The following is a 16771-nucleotide window of genomic DNA, read 5'->3' as shown; positions in this document are numbered from 1 at the left end:
TTTATGTCCTGATGCATAAAAATCATAGAATTCAAAGAGGGTATTCTATTATGGTCTCTCTCTCTCTCTCATTCAAAATACTGAGGTTTTTTATTAATACTGAGGTTTTATTAATAACCCTAACCCTAATAGAACATGCAGTAATATTATAACTTTCTAAAGACCCAGTAGTGAGCATCAAACGTTCTTGTTGAAAACATTCTTGGGTAATTGTTTTACACCACAAGAGGGCACTGCAGGCTCATGGTGACTGAATCCCACACCGTTGCCTCTGGTTGGTCCTTGTCACAGCCATTTTGGCCGGTTGTGAATGTTGATTTGGTATCGGCTGTCTGCTGTGAAAGAGTTTTCAGTCAAAATTTCACTTAAAATGAGAATACAGACACAAACTGGGTTAGGTTTTTCGACCTATCAAGGCAGTGTGTGAGGCTAAGTTTAAGTTTCGCTAAATTAAAATTAAAATGCTAACTTACTAGGCGACAGGTGTAATGCGCCATTATTTTGACATTAACGCATGAGGTTTTATGGAAGGTAACAGCTTTAAGAAGAGGCCGGAGTCGCTCAGAACTCAGTACACTTGTTATAAGCTGGAAGCTGCGATTTTCTATTGTGCAGGGACAGAATATGTCGTCAGGTGGAGTCTGTTTGGGGTGAGAGTGAGCTGACAGGAAATTATCATTAGTCACACATGAGTTTCAGTGTCGGTTTGGTGTGTCCCTGGCCTTATGAACCACAAGGAGGAGTTATCAGTGCCTGAAGTAATAAACAATTCTGACATCCCCCCCCCCCCCTCTCTCTTTAGGAGAACAGTGCTCTCTTGCTCAACGCCATGATGCTGCGTCGTCAACAGAGCCAGGAGACTCAGTCCCACCTCATCTATCAAACTCCAGACACTGTGACTCCACCTTACCTTTTGACCTCTGGTGCCATGACACCTGACCCTGACTACCAGGACACGATAGCCCCCAACTCTATGGCCACTAGTCCACCCACTCAATGGAAAGCCGGGTCATGTAAGGGCGGGCCCAACACCCAGGCCTTCAAGCTTGGCTCCCCCTCTGGGAACGACGGTTTGGAACAGGAACTAAGGTCCAAACTCTCTGAGCTGGTTGGACAAATCAGCAGGGAGGATATGACCTCATCGGAGGATGAGCCAATCAGAAAAGTTGGCAAAAGGCGGGAGGAAGAGGAGAGGGAGAAAGAAGGCGAGCAATCAAGTCAGAAAGAGCGGAAGAGTGAAAGAGAGATGGAGACTAGCAAGAGAACCAGTGAGAGGTGGATGGAGAGACAGGTATGCCAGGAGAGAGACCCAAACAACACAGCAAGACAGGTGGAGAAGGACAGGAAAGACGAAAGAGCGCGAGAGAGGCAAGAGAAGAACTCTGAGATGCATCGAGAGATCAAGGCGCAGGTCAGCAGGGAAATGGAGATACAGCGAGAGAGACGGGTCAAAAGAGAGCAAGTGAGACGAGCCGAGAAGGACGGAGAGAAGCAAAGTGAGACGGCAGGAAGGGCCGCGGTGGCCGAGAGAGACGAGCGGACGGTATCACGTGTGAACGGGCCTAGCGGCGGTGCCAACACGTCTGAGGTGGATGCGCAGAAAGCGGCCGCAGACGGCGGGAGGAGGAAGGGCAGTGAGGAAGAGGACGGTGAGACAGAAGACGAGGGGACGGTGGCGAGGAGGGTGCAGATGCGGAGGAGCCAATCGGAGAGAGGCCCCGATAAGAGGGCAGAAGACGTCGAATTGAAGAGGACGAGGTCGGCCTTCGCCTTGGCAGACAGCGCCCCCTGCCGGCCGGAGGAACAAGCGTCTCCGACAGAGGTGAGCAGAGAAAGTGGCATGTGTGCGGGGCTATTCCATAAGAGCCAAATCTCCCTCTCTCTCCCCTTCCCTCAAAAGGCCTTGATGGATGAAGGCAAAGCAGCAGTAGGTTCATTTAACCTGCTTTCAACATCCATCTTTAAAGACCCAGAGAGACGGTGTGTTGGACTGTCCCACCCCTGTTACCATGCACAGTCTTTCCCACACTAACCCTCCAACTCTCCCTTTTAACACCGTCATTCAGTTTTGTTTCAGAATAAGTAGGCGCTTCTCCTCCGTGTTGACACGAGCAAACAAAGCAAACGCACGAATGCACGTTTCCCACGTTTCTCAGTCGCACACATCCAGGTTTTGCATGAGGGCAAAGTGCAAAGTGTGAACCCATAGCAGGCCTCAGATTAATATATTTCACAGATTAACATGGAACCTTTAGTCCAGATTAAGAGATGGCCATGGCCTTAACCACAGCAGCTGTGACCCCCCCAACCCCCCCCCCCCCCCCCCCAGCCACCCCCCCAGCCCCTGTGTTTGTGGCTCTGTCCAGTCCTCTGTGTTTGTGGTTCTGTTCAGTCCCCTGTGTTTGTGGTTCTGTTCAGTCCTCTGTGTTTGTGGCTCTGTTCAGTCCTCTGTGTTTGTGGCTCTGTCCAGTCCTCTGTGTTTGTGGTTCTGTCCAGTCCTCTGTGTTTGTGGTTCTGTTCAGTCCCCTGTGTTTGTGGTTCTGTTCAGTCCTCTGTGTTTGTGGTTCTGTTCAGTCCTCTGTGTTTGTGGTTCTGTCCAGTCCTCTGTGTTTGTGGTTCTGTCCAGTCCTCCTTGCACCATCATGTGATTACTCCTCACTCTTCATCTCTCTCACCTGTAATGAGAGACCACCACACTACCACACTGTCCCATTTTTCACCTTTCTCCTACCTCATGTTTTGTCTTGTATCCCTCCATCCCCTTCTCTAACTCACTCTTCTCTCTCTCCCTCTCTCTCTCCCTCCCTGCTCTTTTCTCTGTTCATCTCTCCCCTCCGTTTTCCTATCCATCTTTCTCTCTGTTTCTCTCTCTCTCCCCCTGCTATCTGTTGTCCTGTTTGGATCTGGCTGGTATTGAACTTCCTCTTCAGCAGACGCTTCAGTTGTTCTACTCTCTCGTGCACCAGGTGAGACACACACAGGCAGCCAGACAGACACACACACACACACACACACACACGCACACGCACACGCACACAGGCAGCCAGACAGACAGGGCACACACACACACACACACACACACACACACACACACACACACACACACACACACACACACACACACAGGCAGCCAGACAGACAGGGCACACACTGTGTACACACACACACACACACACACACACACACACACACACACACACACACACACACACACACACACACACACACACACACACACACACACAGGCAGCCAGACAGACAGGGCACACACTGTGTACACACACACACACACACACACACACACACACACACACACACACACAGGCAGCCAGACAGACAGGGCACACACAGGCAGCCAGACAGACAGGGCACACACTGTGTACACACACACACACACACACACACACATTATTCACAGATTAGCCATGACATCATAGCCGCCTGCATAATATTGTGCAGGTTCCTCTCATGTTACCAAAGCCATGGACTCCACGAGACCTCTGAAGGTGTTTTGTGGTGTCTGGCACCAAGATGTTGGCAGCAGATCCTGTAAGTTCTGGAAAGTGAGAGGAGGGATCCCCATATATGGGATTAGTTTTTCCAGAACATTCCAGAAAAGCTTGTTCGGACTCGGATCTGGGAATCTGGAGATGAAGAGTGTGGGCTCTTCATATTTCTTGACCCGTTCATGAACAATTTTGCCACCTTATATATCCCATAGCCCTGGACAGATGCTGTTGTCATGAGATAATTAATGTTAGTGACTTCACCGGTCAGTAGTTTAATACTGTGGCTGATTGGTGTATAGGGTTGGTATGACACTTTGGTTTGACGGTTTGGCATCTCGGTGCAATCTGAGTCTGCTATTTGTCAATAACTAATATCATTTGTTGAACAACTAAACCTCATTATGTGAAAACTGATAATAAATTGACATATCACCCAGTATTAATCAGCTACTGATCATCTTTGAGTGAGAAAATGTGTTCTGAGTATCGGAGTTTGCCAGAATGGTGTTGGAGTCTTAATGAACCTGCACGTTTCCACATCTTCTTTACTCTGAGAGTAATGACTTTTCATTCTGAATTCCTAATGCATTCCTCGTTTATAGAAAGTGAAGCTGTGTTGCAAAAACATTCTCTAAATACCGCTGGGCAAAGACACACGGGTCGGTGGTTCAGACAGTTCACTCTGACACTCATTGCAAATTCATAGAAATCCATTCAAGCCAAAGCTTAAGAAGAGGTTATGATGTGGCCGGGATCTGGTCCAACCCCTGGTCCAACCCCTGTCCCCTGACTCCTGAGTTATGTTTCTTTTGACCGAAAGGATGTTCAGGTGTGTGAACATTTGTCATAATATTTATTGCAGTGTTTTGCTTTGTTTAGATAATTGATCAGTACATTCTAAACTGCAACAATTCAGTTCTCTCCGTTTAAATTTGTATCACATTTCTCTTCACAGTTTTTATTCATAATATAGTCAATTTCATCTGGATTTGGACCAAACAATGAATTCTGCCTTAAATTATATCACTACTTTCTCATTAAGCAAATATGTAAATAGGACTGTTGTATAACATACAGAACACCAAAACACCTATTCAGATCAGAACACCATCATACCCCTGTAATCTGTCAACCTCGGGGAAGCAGGGAGTGACTGTGTCTGTGTTTCACCGTGTCATTCTGTAACGCCGTTGGGCAGTTCACTACTTATACCTAATTTCAACACTGAGAAACTCACTGCTGAAAAGACATGCTGTTCTTCCTCATCTGTAACTCTCATCTGCTTTTTCATATGAACATATGAACGAACACACACACACACACACACACACACATGCACCCACACACTCCCTTTCATAACTTGGTCCGTCCTTGTTCTTTTGAGCATGGATCAGATGGGTTTTCGTAGATCAAAGCGGAAGCCATTAATTGATCTGCGGTGTGCTCGTTAGTCACCACATCATGCCCGGCTTTGTCTTGGGCCTTTTTATTCGGACCTAATAAAGTCATCACCGCCATCACCCATATCTCACGCTCTCTTTTGCGTCTTTGTCACGAGACGCGTGCGTCTAAACACCTTTTCTGCAGATCTGAATGGGCTCTAGCATTCGCGAACGTGCTGTGGTGTGTGTTTGCGTTGTTTCTGGGAGAGCACACTTGAGATGATGGGTCTTGTGCTGGTGCACGTGTTTGCATGCTGATTGGCTGCTGTAAACAAGAGAAGCTTGCGTGGGGGTCTGCCCTTTACGTGCGTGTGTGCATGCACGTGTGACTCATGGCATGTTATGGTCCTCTTCCCTTTAGTGATGTACAGTTGTACATGAGATCTGAGAGGCTTTGGTAATCGTCGTCTTTCTCATCACCGACCTCTTCGTCTTCTATACGCGTTGAACACGAAGAGCAGCGAGGCGATAGAATGAGTCTTGAGTGGTGTGTGTGTGTGTGTGTGTGTGTGTGTGTGTGTGCGTGCGAGTGTGTGTATGTGCGTGTGTGTGTGTGTGCGCGTGTGCGTGTGTGTGCATATATGAGTGAGCTCTGTCAGTATGTGTTTTGAGAAACACACGCAGAGACGTTTGTATCTGTGTGTGTTTGTGATACAGCTGGCTGGCTAAACATGCCCCTCACTCACACTCCTATTTTGCAGGTTAATGCCTTCTATGATGTCTTGACTGCTATTGTCTGTATATGTTTCAATAACTACAAGACAAAATGTAATTTTTTCTTGGGGAATTTTATTTAAAAGTATTGTTCTTTGGAAAGCCATTTGAAGGTTTTTCCTTCTAGTTTGTTTTTTTCTCTGCTGATGATGATGATGATGTGTGGGTGTGTGTGTGTGTGTGTGTGTGTGTGTGTGTGTGTGTGTGTGTGTGTGTGTGTGTGTGTGTGTGTGTGTGTGTGTGTGTGTGTGTGTGTGTGTTTGTGTGTGCGTTGAGCAGAAGTATTCAGCTGCTTCCTTGTGCAGCATCACCACAGAGGTTCTGAAGGTCCTTAATGCCACAGAGGAACTTATTGGGGAGGCAGAGGGCAAAGGTCATGACCTTTCTGAGTCTATGGCTGGTACACCCCTTTCGTCTGGCCCAGACAGCAAGAGACTGGACCAGCATCTCACCAAGATGGAGGAAAATGTAAGATTCAGAACCCACTATAATGAAAAAAATGTCTAAAAAGTTCTAAACCATTTTGCATCCTTTCATTCGGTCAGTTCACTTGGACAAGAAAATGTCATGTCATTCATTTTCAGTTTGGAACAGAGTGTCCCAAATTCAGCAACTTGTGTGCTTCATGGCAGAATGTGATGAGGCACGTTCTTTCTGTCAGAACTGAAGCTGTTTTACATATTTTCATTTCATTATGACCTAAACAACTACTGTGTCTGAATGTGACAACAGAGATCCTTAGATCCTCCTACACGCTGAGCATTTACGGCTATTATCACCTGCTATGTGCTGCCTTCTTCACTCTGTGGTACTACTGATGGCCACAGAGACGCATTCAGCATGCAAAAGAGCACCGCGTGGTTTGGTGGGGTGTTCACAGACAGAAATGCATTGTGGGAAATCGGGCACATCTTTACGTGTGTCCTCAAGGAAGATAACGTGTTGCACTTGCATTTATGCTAAAGTGCAGGTCTGCAGAGGGAGGAGCAAAAGTGTTGATTTCAGCCAACGTTCAGTCTGAAATGCCATTGCCCTGGTGGAGGTTAAATACACTGTAGCACCATTCCACCCACTAGGTCACAAGGCATTTATTTCTGTCCAGCAAAAAAAATCCTGCCCTATGAATTTAGTTAAATGTGGTACTAGATTACTTTACACACCCACAGAATTAGAGCCATAAGTCGTTGATTTTTTAAAAATCCGTGTTCAGGTGTACTTGACTGCAGGAGCAGTGTATACCCTAGAGGGGGCGCTAGGTGAGCTGGAGGACTGTGCTCGCAGCATCAACGGCTCCACCACAGAAACAGAACTGGCGTTCCTGGAGGACCAGGTGGCCACCGCTGCCGCTCAGGTGCAGCAGTCAGAGCTACAGGTGTGTGAGGCTCTACAGACCACACACACGCTCCTTACTTCAGCGTTTGGGTCATACAGACCACACACACGCTCCTTACTTCAGCGTTTGGGTCATACAGACCACACACACGCTCCTTACTTCAGCGTTTGGGTCATACAGACCACACACACGCTCCTTACTTCAGCGTTTGGGTCATACAGACCACACACACGCTCCTTACTTCAGCGTTTGGGTCATACAGACACCTTCATCACGCTCCCCTCCGCTCCCTTTAGATCTCAAACATCGAGGCGAGGATATCGGCACTTAAGAACGCTGGCCTGAACGTGTCTACATGCTCAAGATTTTCCAAGTACAAGCTTAACCCTAAGGTGATTTTCATATAATGGCCTGTCTCACAAGGGTGACAAAACACAATACACCTCTAATTAGTATTTTACGTAATAATAGAAGGAGTAGTAGGATTACATAGCTTTAATGGGTGAATTATTACTGCCATGGACATAATGAAAAATACTGCTTAATCATTCTGTATAATTACATGAAGGCAAGAGGAAAGGCTTTTAGTGTTAGAAGTGTAACAAGGTCATTGCTTCATGTTCCATTTATTAACCACAGGTTTTTTATGGTTTGTGTGTGTGTGTGTGTGTGTGTGTGTGTGTGTGTGTGTGTGTGTGTGTGTGTGTGTGTGTGTGTGTGTGTGTGTGTGTGTGTGTGTGTGTGTGTGTGTGTGTGTGTGTCACATGTCAGCCTCAGACCCTGGACTCATCTCGCCAGCAGAGGCGTAAACTGCCTGCTCCTCCTGCCACAGGTACTGCCACTTTGGCTCCGCCTCTGCCTCAAGCTCAGCCAATGGGAGCTCAGCAGCTGTGGGTTTCATCCCAGCCAATGGCCACAAAACTATCCCAGCCACAGCACTATTTTGTTTAAATCTAACATATTACAACATCTAAGAACATTACAACATCTAACAGGCTAACGTGAGTTCCTTTCGTGCAGAAATCTCGGTGATATGCTAGACATTTCAATGGTACATAAACACTGATGGTACATAGAGAAATAACAAAACTGATTAATTCACCTTCTGCTTGTTGTCACATGCGTATATTACATTTGTATCGCTTGTTGTGTGTGTGTGTGTGTGGGTGGTGGGGAGATGGGTGTGGATAGTAAATGCAAATGTGTTTACTAATGAAGTATTTGACAGTCTTTACCGGTGTGTTACTGGTGGTGTCATTAAATGTTTAGCCTAACATTGTAAATTGAGAACTTTTTATTGATTGTACAGTTAACTCATGAGTCACGAGTTTAATTCAAGTCAAAATGTCCTTCTGCTTGGATCAAGTCAAGTAATGATCCACTAGTGTCCCAACACACTCATCCACCTCCTTCTCTCCATTCTGTACATATCTTGTGTCTACTTGTGTCTGTGCGGCTGGGTTCACCGGTGGGTGTGGACGGGTGTGCACACATGCATAACCAGCACGCTTGCCCTGGTTAAGAGAAAAGGAGGCTTCTTCCCCAGCCGCTTCAGCTGATGCAGTAAAAGTGGGGAAAGAACTGTTCTTGCCCTTAGACAACATTACACGTTTTGATTAAAATAAGAAATAAAGGAAGACGGAATGAAAAGGTGTGAGGCATCAGTAAAAAGGCGTGTGACTAAATGCACCAGCTTGAATGAAATCCTAAGAAACGTCCAGAAACACACCGTGTCCATTAGAGAGCCAGACTAGGCCAGCAGTAGCTCTCTTTCACCCACTCCCTCTCTCTGTCCCCTTTGCTCTCTTTCTCAAAGACCTTTTTCTAAAACTCTCCCTTTTTTAATTAACGCGGTTCCCTTTGGCTGTGCTCTGTGTTGACCATGATTCACTTGCTGTTCCAAACCCCTCAAACCCCCCCGTCACCTTTACTGGCAACTTCAAAGTAGAACTTGCTTGTTGAAATGTTAGACTTGGCCGCGTTATCGTATTGATTACCAGGCGATAGGCCTGCGGAGAACAGCATGATGGTCTGTAACCACACGCACGGCATGCTGCCCGGCTCGGTCTTCTTGGCGGCTCTCACAGCAAGAATGCCCGTCGAGCGTCGACTGCTAACGCACTAGACTCAGTTTAGTCATTCCCATAAGAATTCTAGGCAGCATCCTACCGAGGTGTTCAATACCAGTGATCCCAGTTTGATAAAGTGTCTGAAAGAGCAGCTACAGTTCTGCTGCGCGTCAAAGCCGGGTTTGAAGTCATCCACGTTCAGCTAACGATGTTCAGGGAAACCATGACAACATGTAGAATGCAGGTCTTCAAGGGTTTCCATTGAGACCCTCTGTCTTAAAGGGGCATGTTTGTTCATTTATTTCTCTATAGAAAAAGAATGCAGTCCTGAGCAGGCGAGATCTCCACAGCCATGATGATGATGATGATGATGATGAAGGCAACAGCAGCGATGCACCCTGACTTCCACCCCCCTGAATGCTCCTCTCCTCCTCCTCCAGCTCCACGTCTCAGCTCGCTCTGACCAAAAAGGACCGCCGGGCTCTTCCACACCCGTGCCTTGATCTCACACCTGGGTCCTCCGGACGCCTCACCACTACCACGACCGGTCAGCTCCACGCCCTCCCTGTCTCGAACCCTCCCTGTACAGTGAACACCTCACTCTCGAGCCCCTGAGCAGAACTGATCCCTGCACATCTGCTATGCCACAGCACCCCCAGAGACACGTTCTCTCTGCCTTAAAGGAGTCCATACTCCTCCTCAAACCATCATAGAAGTTATATTTACAGAATGTCCATATAGTTATAGTTACAGACATAGGATCACTGGACACAGAACAAACGCTACCATCTGGGGGCTCTATTTTTCCTCAAACGTTTGCTAGAGTGTTCTAGAAGTTTCTGTGCATTTATATAGTGTCAAAAAAAATTGTTGTGTATGATATGTGTTCCCAAAAGAGGCTGAGTCATATTTGGTATGAGTGTTATATGTGTAATGTCATAATGAATCTAAAGAAAAAGTTATTACCACAGGACCTGTTTGAAGTAAAAATATATTTTTAATTTACATGGTTCATATTGAATTCACTTTGCATCTATGTTTGCATCCCTCTTATGTGAATGGTTTGTGTGAGATATTCCTGGAAGAGCTAGGAAGATAAAGTGAAAACTGTCAGCGTTTCAAGCAATCATCGTGTGTGTGTGTGTGTGTGTGTGTGTGTGTGTGTGTGTGTGTGTGTGTGTGTGTGTGTGTGTGTGTGTGTGTGTGTGTGTGTGTGTGCACGAGTGTGTGCTTGTGTGTGTGTAGTATGAGGTTGGGTGTAGGTATATGGTCTCAATTTACTGTCCATATGAACAACCCACTCCCCTTCCATTAACAATACACATATACCCATCTACACATCCACATATCTCTTTAAGGGGGTGTGTCTGTGTGTGTGCGCATGTGTGTTTGCATTTTTGTGTGTTCATTGAGCATATTTTCCTCAAGGGTATCTAAATCAAGCCAGGCTCTCTTGTGACCTATCAGGTTTGTGTGCCAATTATCATAATCTTCAACTGCCTCAGATTGGACGCATCCCTCTCATTTGATCCATGAGTGCTCTTCAGTTTGCTCTGCAGAGATTCTTTCGTTAGGCCGGACAGACTAGCAGATGGATGAATATTACAGCAGTATAAACTCGCGCTTAACTGGAGAGTTGCTCATTTATGTGGTCAGTGAGTGGTCAAACTGATCTCACTTTGCCTTGTAGCATCTATGGTGTACTTGAACCAATATAAAACGAAACTCTGACTCTCTGCATATAAAGCCATACACGTTTTTATTCTAGAATGATCTACCTAAATGTTCTCCTTGGGGCTTACCTCCAAGACGTATAAAGGAGGCCATAAAACCATTAGTGCTACTTTTTTTTTACATATACCTCCTAAGCCTGCAAAATATTCCTTATTGGTTTGTGTGTTCTTGTTTTTGATTATGTGCCACATAGCTGAGATCAGTCATCTTCATATTGGGCTGATACAGTCATGGATTGATACTGAGACGTCACTGCAATAGGTCTCCTGAAAGCAGTAATTGATTTATATGTTCTCATCAGAGTTCTGTAATGCCAGCTATTCCATCATGCATCAGCTTCCAGGATGTGTCCATCATTTAGCGTTGTAGCAGTAGTGTGTATCTAAGCACATGGTGAAAGGAAGGGAGATATTTCACCCACTGGAGACAAACAACAAAGTCGGTCACAAATGTGAAAGAACTGATTAAAAGATTCTAAACACCGTACTTAGAGCAGTTCATTTCTTCTGAGATGAACTACTCTGTTGTTAGAACAGACAAATCAAATTTTCATTGATAGTAGTAGACGATTTTGGCAAAGTAGAGCAATAAATAAGCATGCGTTGTAAAGCTCTTCTCCAAACCCAAACATTTAGTTTTTCTCTTCTGAGCTGCAGGTGCTGTCTGACACTTGAGAGTTCACCACCATCTCAGATGGGTCCTGGTATTTGTTGTCTATGGCCGTGTCAGTGTACAAAAGCATGTTTGGTTTCAAATAGATGTACAAGTTCTCAAGAAAAGCACAGTTAAGAGGTTGATGTCTTACAATGTCCTGTATTTTTCTATTATAAAAGATGAAAGTATTATTTCCTTTAAGAATTTGTTAATAAAAAAATACAAGAAACATAGGTGTGAAATATCTTGTGCGACATACGTTGTACGTTGGGTTTGTGATGGTAACAGCTCAAATTGTCTTTTTTTTTTTTAAAGAGGAGGGAGTCGGAACAGAACGACACGGTGCACGCCCCCTCGCGCCTTTATTCTCGAACGTTTTGTGACGCGTTAGAACGTGACGTGTTGACGGGGAATGTGTTCGGACTGACGTCCATGTGCCATAATTGTTCTGATTGAGAACGCATCCTGTATATGAATAAAGTGTGCATACCTACGAACTTAAGGTTGCTGGTGTTGACTTCGACAGACCGTGCTTTTACAGCCGTGTTGCAGCACGCGTGATGCATTTGCAACACAGATGATGCTGCTACCACCAAAAATGAGCGTGCATGTGTTTACCCGTTTATTTAGGTATCATAGATCACGTTAGTCACGTGCACAGATAACACGCAGTTCAAGTTATAAATATTCATGACATCAGAACCAAGAGGCCGAGAAAAAGTTATATTCTTCTAGACATGTAAATGAAAAGTGAATTAGTGCACAGAAGGAGATGTCAGGGTAGCCAGTCCGAGTCCGGGCGGGTCAGTGCGTCTCCTATGCTCTCCTTATTCCTCAGGGTGCTCAGGAGCAGCTCCAGGGACTTCACCACCGGCTGCAGAACCCGTCCGCTTTGCCGCTTGCCGAACCGCCCGATTGGTCGCACACCGCGTCCCACGTACCAGAACGGATCAATTTCTGGACCTGCTCACCATACAAAAGCATGATGTGACGCGACTGTAAACGAACTGACTGACAGTCATAACATGATTTAATTTACTCTGATTCAGAATCTTAGCGCGTGACCAGCGCTGCTTTTGTTAATGTGCATAATTTAATGCAGAATTATATGGGTAATAGATCAAAAGCCGAGGTTGAACATTTAAAAGACAACTTCAACGTTGTCCCAGTTCAACTCCCATTAAAACTCCTTAAATTGTAATACGTGGTCTGTACCCACAACCATGTTATTACTCAGTTTGCTCTTATAATTAATTCATAAAAACACATGCGATCATTCGTATTGGAAGCGCCCTTTATATATATAAAAAGTGTTAAAACTTACTTCTGTTATCGACGTTGTGAACGATATGAAGGTCGTGCTCTACCGTTGTGCAGCGCGCACATGTCGCCGTCGTGGACAGAATGAGGAGCACCATGATCGCGATGGTCCCCCATCTGGACCGAAAGAGACACTGTCTCACTGGGACAGCGAGGGCTTCAGGCAGCATGGTGGACCTGCGTGCAGGGATGCAGGAGAACACACACAACAAAGTTATGGTGATGCTACTCAAAGCGTTCAACTACCTGGAGCCTTCCTAGTGGTGAGGACTTTTACGGGGGTTTTGTGGTGTTTTTTACATTACATTTTTGAATGTAGGTACAAAAATATGTCTTTGGATTGAGGACTTGAAGGACTGAGAGCCTTCAGATCTCAGACAAAAGTTTGAAGTTTAAACAACACTCAGACAATTGTTTTTTTTTAAGTACAACCTCAAAAGAAGGAAAGAAGGGGTAAATATCCATGTCCAGACAGCTCCGAAGAGGTTCGGTGGGTCTCATGAACAACGAGTTTCAGTTATGCATTTTAGAAACAGATACTTCATCACAAATTTTCAAATCAATATTTTTCAAACTAAAACCTTTGTTTGGTATACTATTCGTTGAAATATATTAAATCTGAGGCTACAAAATTGAAATATTCACTACTTAACAATTTACAGAAAATTATTAACATTTAATAATTTAAAGTTAAATCTACTTTATAATTGACTACTACGTAGCAAAAAGTAACATGCAAACAAAACCACAGACATTGGTTTTCTTCTTCGACAGAGTTTTAGTTTTCAAACTCACCTGTATGTTTGGAAGCTTGTTCTTGAGTTACAGGCGATTAATCGAGGAACACGTATTATTCCCCCTCTATGCCAGTTCACTCAGTAAACTGCAGTCTCGTTTATATATCTCTGCTTATGTGGCATGAGATGTTCGTGGACGCGTCAGTCTCTCGATATTATCATCTATCTATCTATCTATCTCTCTCTCTCTCTCTCTCTCTCTCTCACACACACACACACACACACACGCACACTCTCTCCAGCTCTCTCTCTCTCACACACACACACACACACACACACACACACACACACACACACACACACACACACACACGCACACTCTCTCCAGCTCTCTCTCTCTCTCCCTCTCTCTCCCTCTCACGCACACACACAAAATTTACCATTTCCTCTTTTTTCTGTCTTCATCTCGTCCTCCTACTCCTCTCCTCTTTCATTGCCCCCTAATAATCACGAGGAAATTGGGAATGGGCGACACGCCGTGCTGCACTTCATCAGGGAGCCCTGACAGGGACGCAGGACTCATCTCGTTAACTAACGTCCACATTACCGGAGTCACCAGCAACTTGGATTCCGGGGCGCGACCATGTGTTGGCCATCAATTTGGTGGTCAAACGATGTGTTTTCTCAGTTATGTATTCCCTTCAGACTGTTTTTCTTTCCCACGTTAACGTGAATGTTAAGGGCTTGTTTACTCAGAATTCTTTTTATAGGTGTAATAGTTGTAATAATTATTTATGTATTGGTTTATATTATTTGGAAAGATGTAGAACTTTAAAAAGCAAGCTTATTAAGTATGTTGACTAAGATTATTATACAGTGGATACATGCTAATGGAAACAAACAATTACTGTATGTATTGTATATGCAAAAGTAGGAAGACACTGAAATTATTACAACAAACAGGTGGTATATGAAATATTCTACAAATTACTGTGTAATAATATCCCATTCCATCACCTCATCAACACTGTCATGCATGAATACCATCCTACACGCCAGCCAATTGCTGTTTGCTATCACCAGCCTAGCACTACCATCTTGTTCTACATTTGTTGCATTCAATATATGTCAATTTTAGTTTTCCCTGGTGCCTATATTTTCTGTTCCTCGCCTTCTTGTGTATTGACATTAGCTTCTTATCCGCTAGCTTTAATTTAGTCTAAATTTGGATTATCACACTTCTTTTTTTAGTGTTTTCTGTAATAATCAAATTCTTCATTTGAATTATGACTTTTCTGTGGGGAATTTGTATAAGATGCAGGTCTGTGAGTGGAAGTTTAAGGTGGAGAGAGGAACTTTCCCCTTTTGAACTTTATTCCTGTATGATGTGTCAGCAGGGCCGGAGTGGGAGCTTTTTCAGCACCGGGAAGTTTCATACCCAAATCCGGCCCAAGATTATCTCCCCCTCCCCGTCGGCCCAAACTAGAGATTCACATGAACTGGCCCGTCGGAAATCCTCCCGAATCTCCCGATTAGCCACTCCAGCTCTGTGTGTCAGACAGTGTTATTACAAATCCATCCATAACATTATAAATGTGATTTCTCTTTCCCAAACACCTGCATCAGTTGAACAATAGATCTGAAACCCTATGTAGATCTATATAGTTAAAAGGATTATTATTTACTGTACAGTATACAAAATTGAAACATGAAACATGCTCTCACGTGCCGTTTGAATGAACATTTATGTGTGACTGTGCAAACAGTTTGAGGTTGACACAGGCTTAGCAGGTTGATAAAGAGGTTGGAGATGTCAGAGAGTGCAGGATAAATCACAAACCTATTCACCCTCAGAAGGTCTAGGGAGACCCGAACCCATAAATCTCAGTCTGCTCAAAGAGTGGGCAGGTTCCAGCATTTATTCATTCGAGTTCCCCAAAATGCAAACTACTGGTCTGCATCAATATCAGTGCCTAAGCTCTGTGTGTGTGTGTGTGTGTGTGTGTGTGTGTGTGTGTGTGTGTGTGTGTGTGAAGCACAGATGACCTTCACCATAAAATAAAACTGATTTAGCTGTGAATTGTCTGCCCTGAAAAACAAGACAAATTTTGAAATTTCATGCAGTTGGTGTCAGTGTCAATGATCCAATACCTGTTTTAATACAGAATTAATTCATACAATGAATTCATTAATCGTTCTACAAGAGGCCACAAAAGTATGATATTGTTCCATGTGTTCAGACATTTCAACTGATGTTTCAGTTAGATGGCACAGCTTTGTATAAGAACTATATTAGCTAGCCACACCATCCTAAAATCCAACAAAGGTTATTTTGGGAGATTGGCAGAAAAATAAATGGGTAAAGAAACTAGTGAGTGATTTGCTGCTCTCTGGAACAATGTTCAGTGGGCACACGTCTGGAGCAAGGGTAATACAATACAAAGGAACTACAGATTTCTGTTCTGTCCTTTAAAATATAGAAACGTATATCAGTTACAATACGTCCACTTTTTGGTTGCTAATGATATATAAAAAAATATCTAGTCATAAATAGAATCTATCTGAGAATGAAGTGAATTCTTTGTAGTTCCTAGTTCTTTCTATAGCATAGGCTAGCTTGTAAATTTGTAAACAAACATAGATAAAGGATTTATTAGTCTGTATGTGTGCCATGTTTCAGTCAGCATCCAGCTAATCCCAGGGAAGAGATCACTCCCAGACACCCTCCAATCACAGGTCCCAATCACTACACACCTCCTAATCCCTCCAATCACAGGTCCCAATCCCGCCCACACCTCTTAATCCCTCCAATCATGTACAAACTCAGCTTCCCTCACACACCTGTTCATTTCTCCCTGCACTACTCTGCTTTCCACTTTGCAATGTCGTGGTGGGAAAACATGCTTCAGTGCAATTGCAATGCATCACGCTGCCTAGCGAGAGTGTTTTAGTTACACTTGCTTAGGTTTCAGACTTCACCATTGCAGAAATAATGCACAGAATTCTGTGCATGAGGAGTTTTATGGTCTACCAATCTGGGGTTTGCCATCGGGATCTAAACGCTGGAGGACGCAAATGTTGAGGGTGTTTGAACAAATCTATCAAGAGCTGTCAAAAACAAGAAAGTCACAAGGAACTGGCCAGACTCTAAAGAGGTTAGGTGGAGCTTGGTGAATATATATGCAGGAACTAAAGTGCTGCTGAGTTGTAGGTGTAGATTGGTAAGAGGTGTAGTTTAGTAAGGGTGGAGCCAGGGTGG

General features: G+C 44.4%; 2 protein-coding genes across 3 annotated transcripts in view; one reads left to right on the top strand and one right to left on the bottom strand.

Annotated features, from left to right (window-relative positions):
* The window catches only part of myripb (myosin VIIA and Rab interacting protein b), a 99051-nt gene extending 87116 nt beyond the window's left edge, over positions 1–11935 (top strand). Inside the window, exons 11-17 of one of the 2 annotated variants that reach the window (XM_077012259.1) lie at positions 803–1822; positions 2934–2966; positions 5945–6133; positions 6876–7037; positions 7295–7390; positions 7770–7830; positions 9380–11935. In XM_077012259.1, the coding sequence (XP_076868374.1) occupies positions 803–1822; positions 2934–2966; positions 5945–6133; positions 6876–7037; positions 7295–7390; positions 7770–7830; positions 9380–9423 (1605 nt within the window). In that variant the 3' untranslated portion in view covers positions 9424–11935. The remainder of the gene's footprint in view (positions 1–802; positions 1823–2933; positions 2967–5944; positions 6134–6875; positions 7038–7294; positions 7391–7769; positions 7831–9379) is intronic. The other variant, XM_077012260.1, reaches the window with a different exon arrangement.
* A 197-nt stretch (positions 11936–12132) lies between these two features.
* prlh2 (prolactin releasing hormone 2) lies at positions 12133–13701 on the bottom strand. The gene is made up of 3 exons (XM_077010695.1): positions 13571–13701; positions 12780–12952; positions 12133–12418 (listed from the first exon to the last, which is right to left on the bottom strand). Exons 2-3 carry the CDS (start codon positions 12943–12945, stop codon positions 12231–12233), a joined length of 354 nt encoding a protein of 117 aa, XP_076866810.1. The 5' UTR covers positions 12946–12952; positions 13571–13701; the 3' UTR covers positions 12133–12230.
* Positions 13702–16771: the final 3070 nt, after the last annotated feature.

The sequence above is a fragment of the Brachyhypopomus gauderio genome, chromosome 7 (assembly GCF_052324685.1).
Source record: "Brachyhypopomus gauderio isolate BG-103 chromosome 7, BGAUD_0.2, whole genome shotgun sequence".
Taxonomy (NCBI): Eukaryota; Metazoa; Chordata; class Actinopteri; order Gymnotiformes; family Hypopomidae; genus Brachyhypopomus; species Brachyhypopomus gauderio.
Note: the sequence above shows the minus strand (reverse complement) of the source record. Positions and strands in the feature narration are given on the sequence as shown.

What these genes read in the sequence shown, in the direction of transcription:
- prlh2 (XM_077010695.1), bottom strand. Translation starts at nt 12,945, where the DNA reads ATGCTGCCTGAAGCCCTCGCTGTCCCAGTGAGACAGTGTCTCTTTCGG. An exon ending in TCACAACGTCGATAACAGAA is followed by an intron (nt 12,419 to 12,779) that starts GTAAGTTTTAAC and finishes TATGGTGAGCAG; the next exon opens with GTCCAGAAATTGATCCGTTC.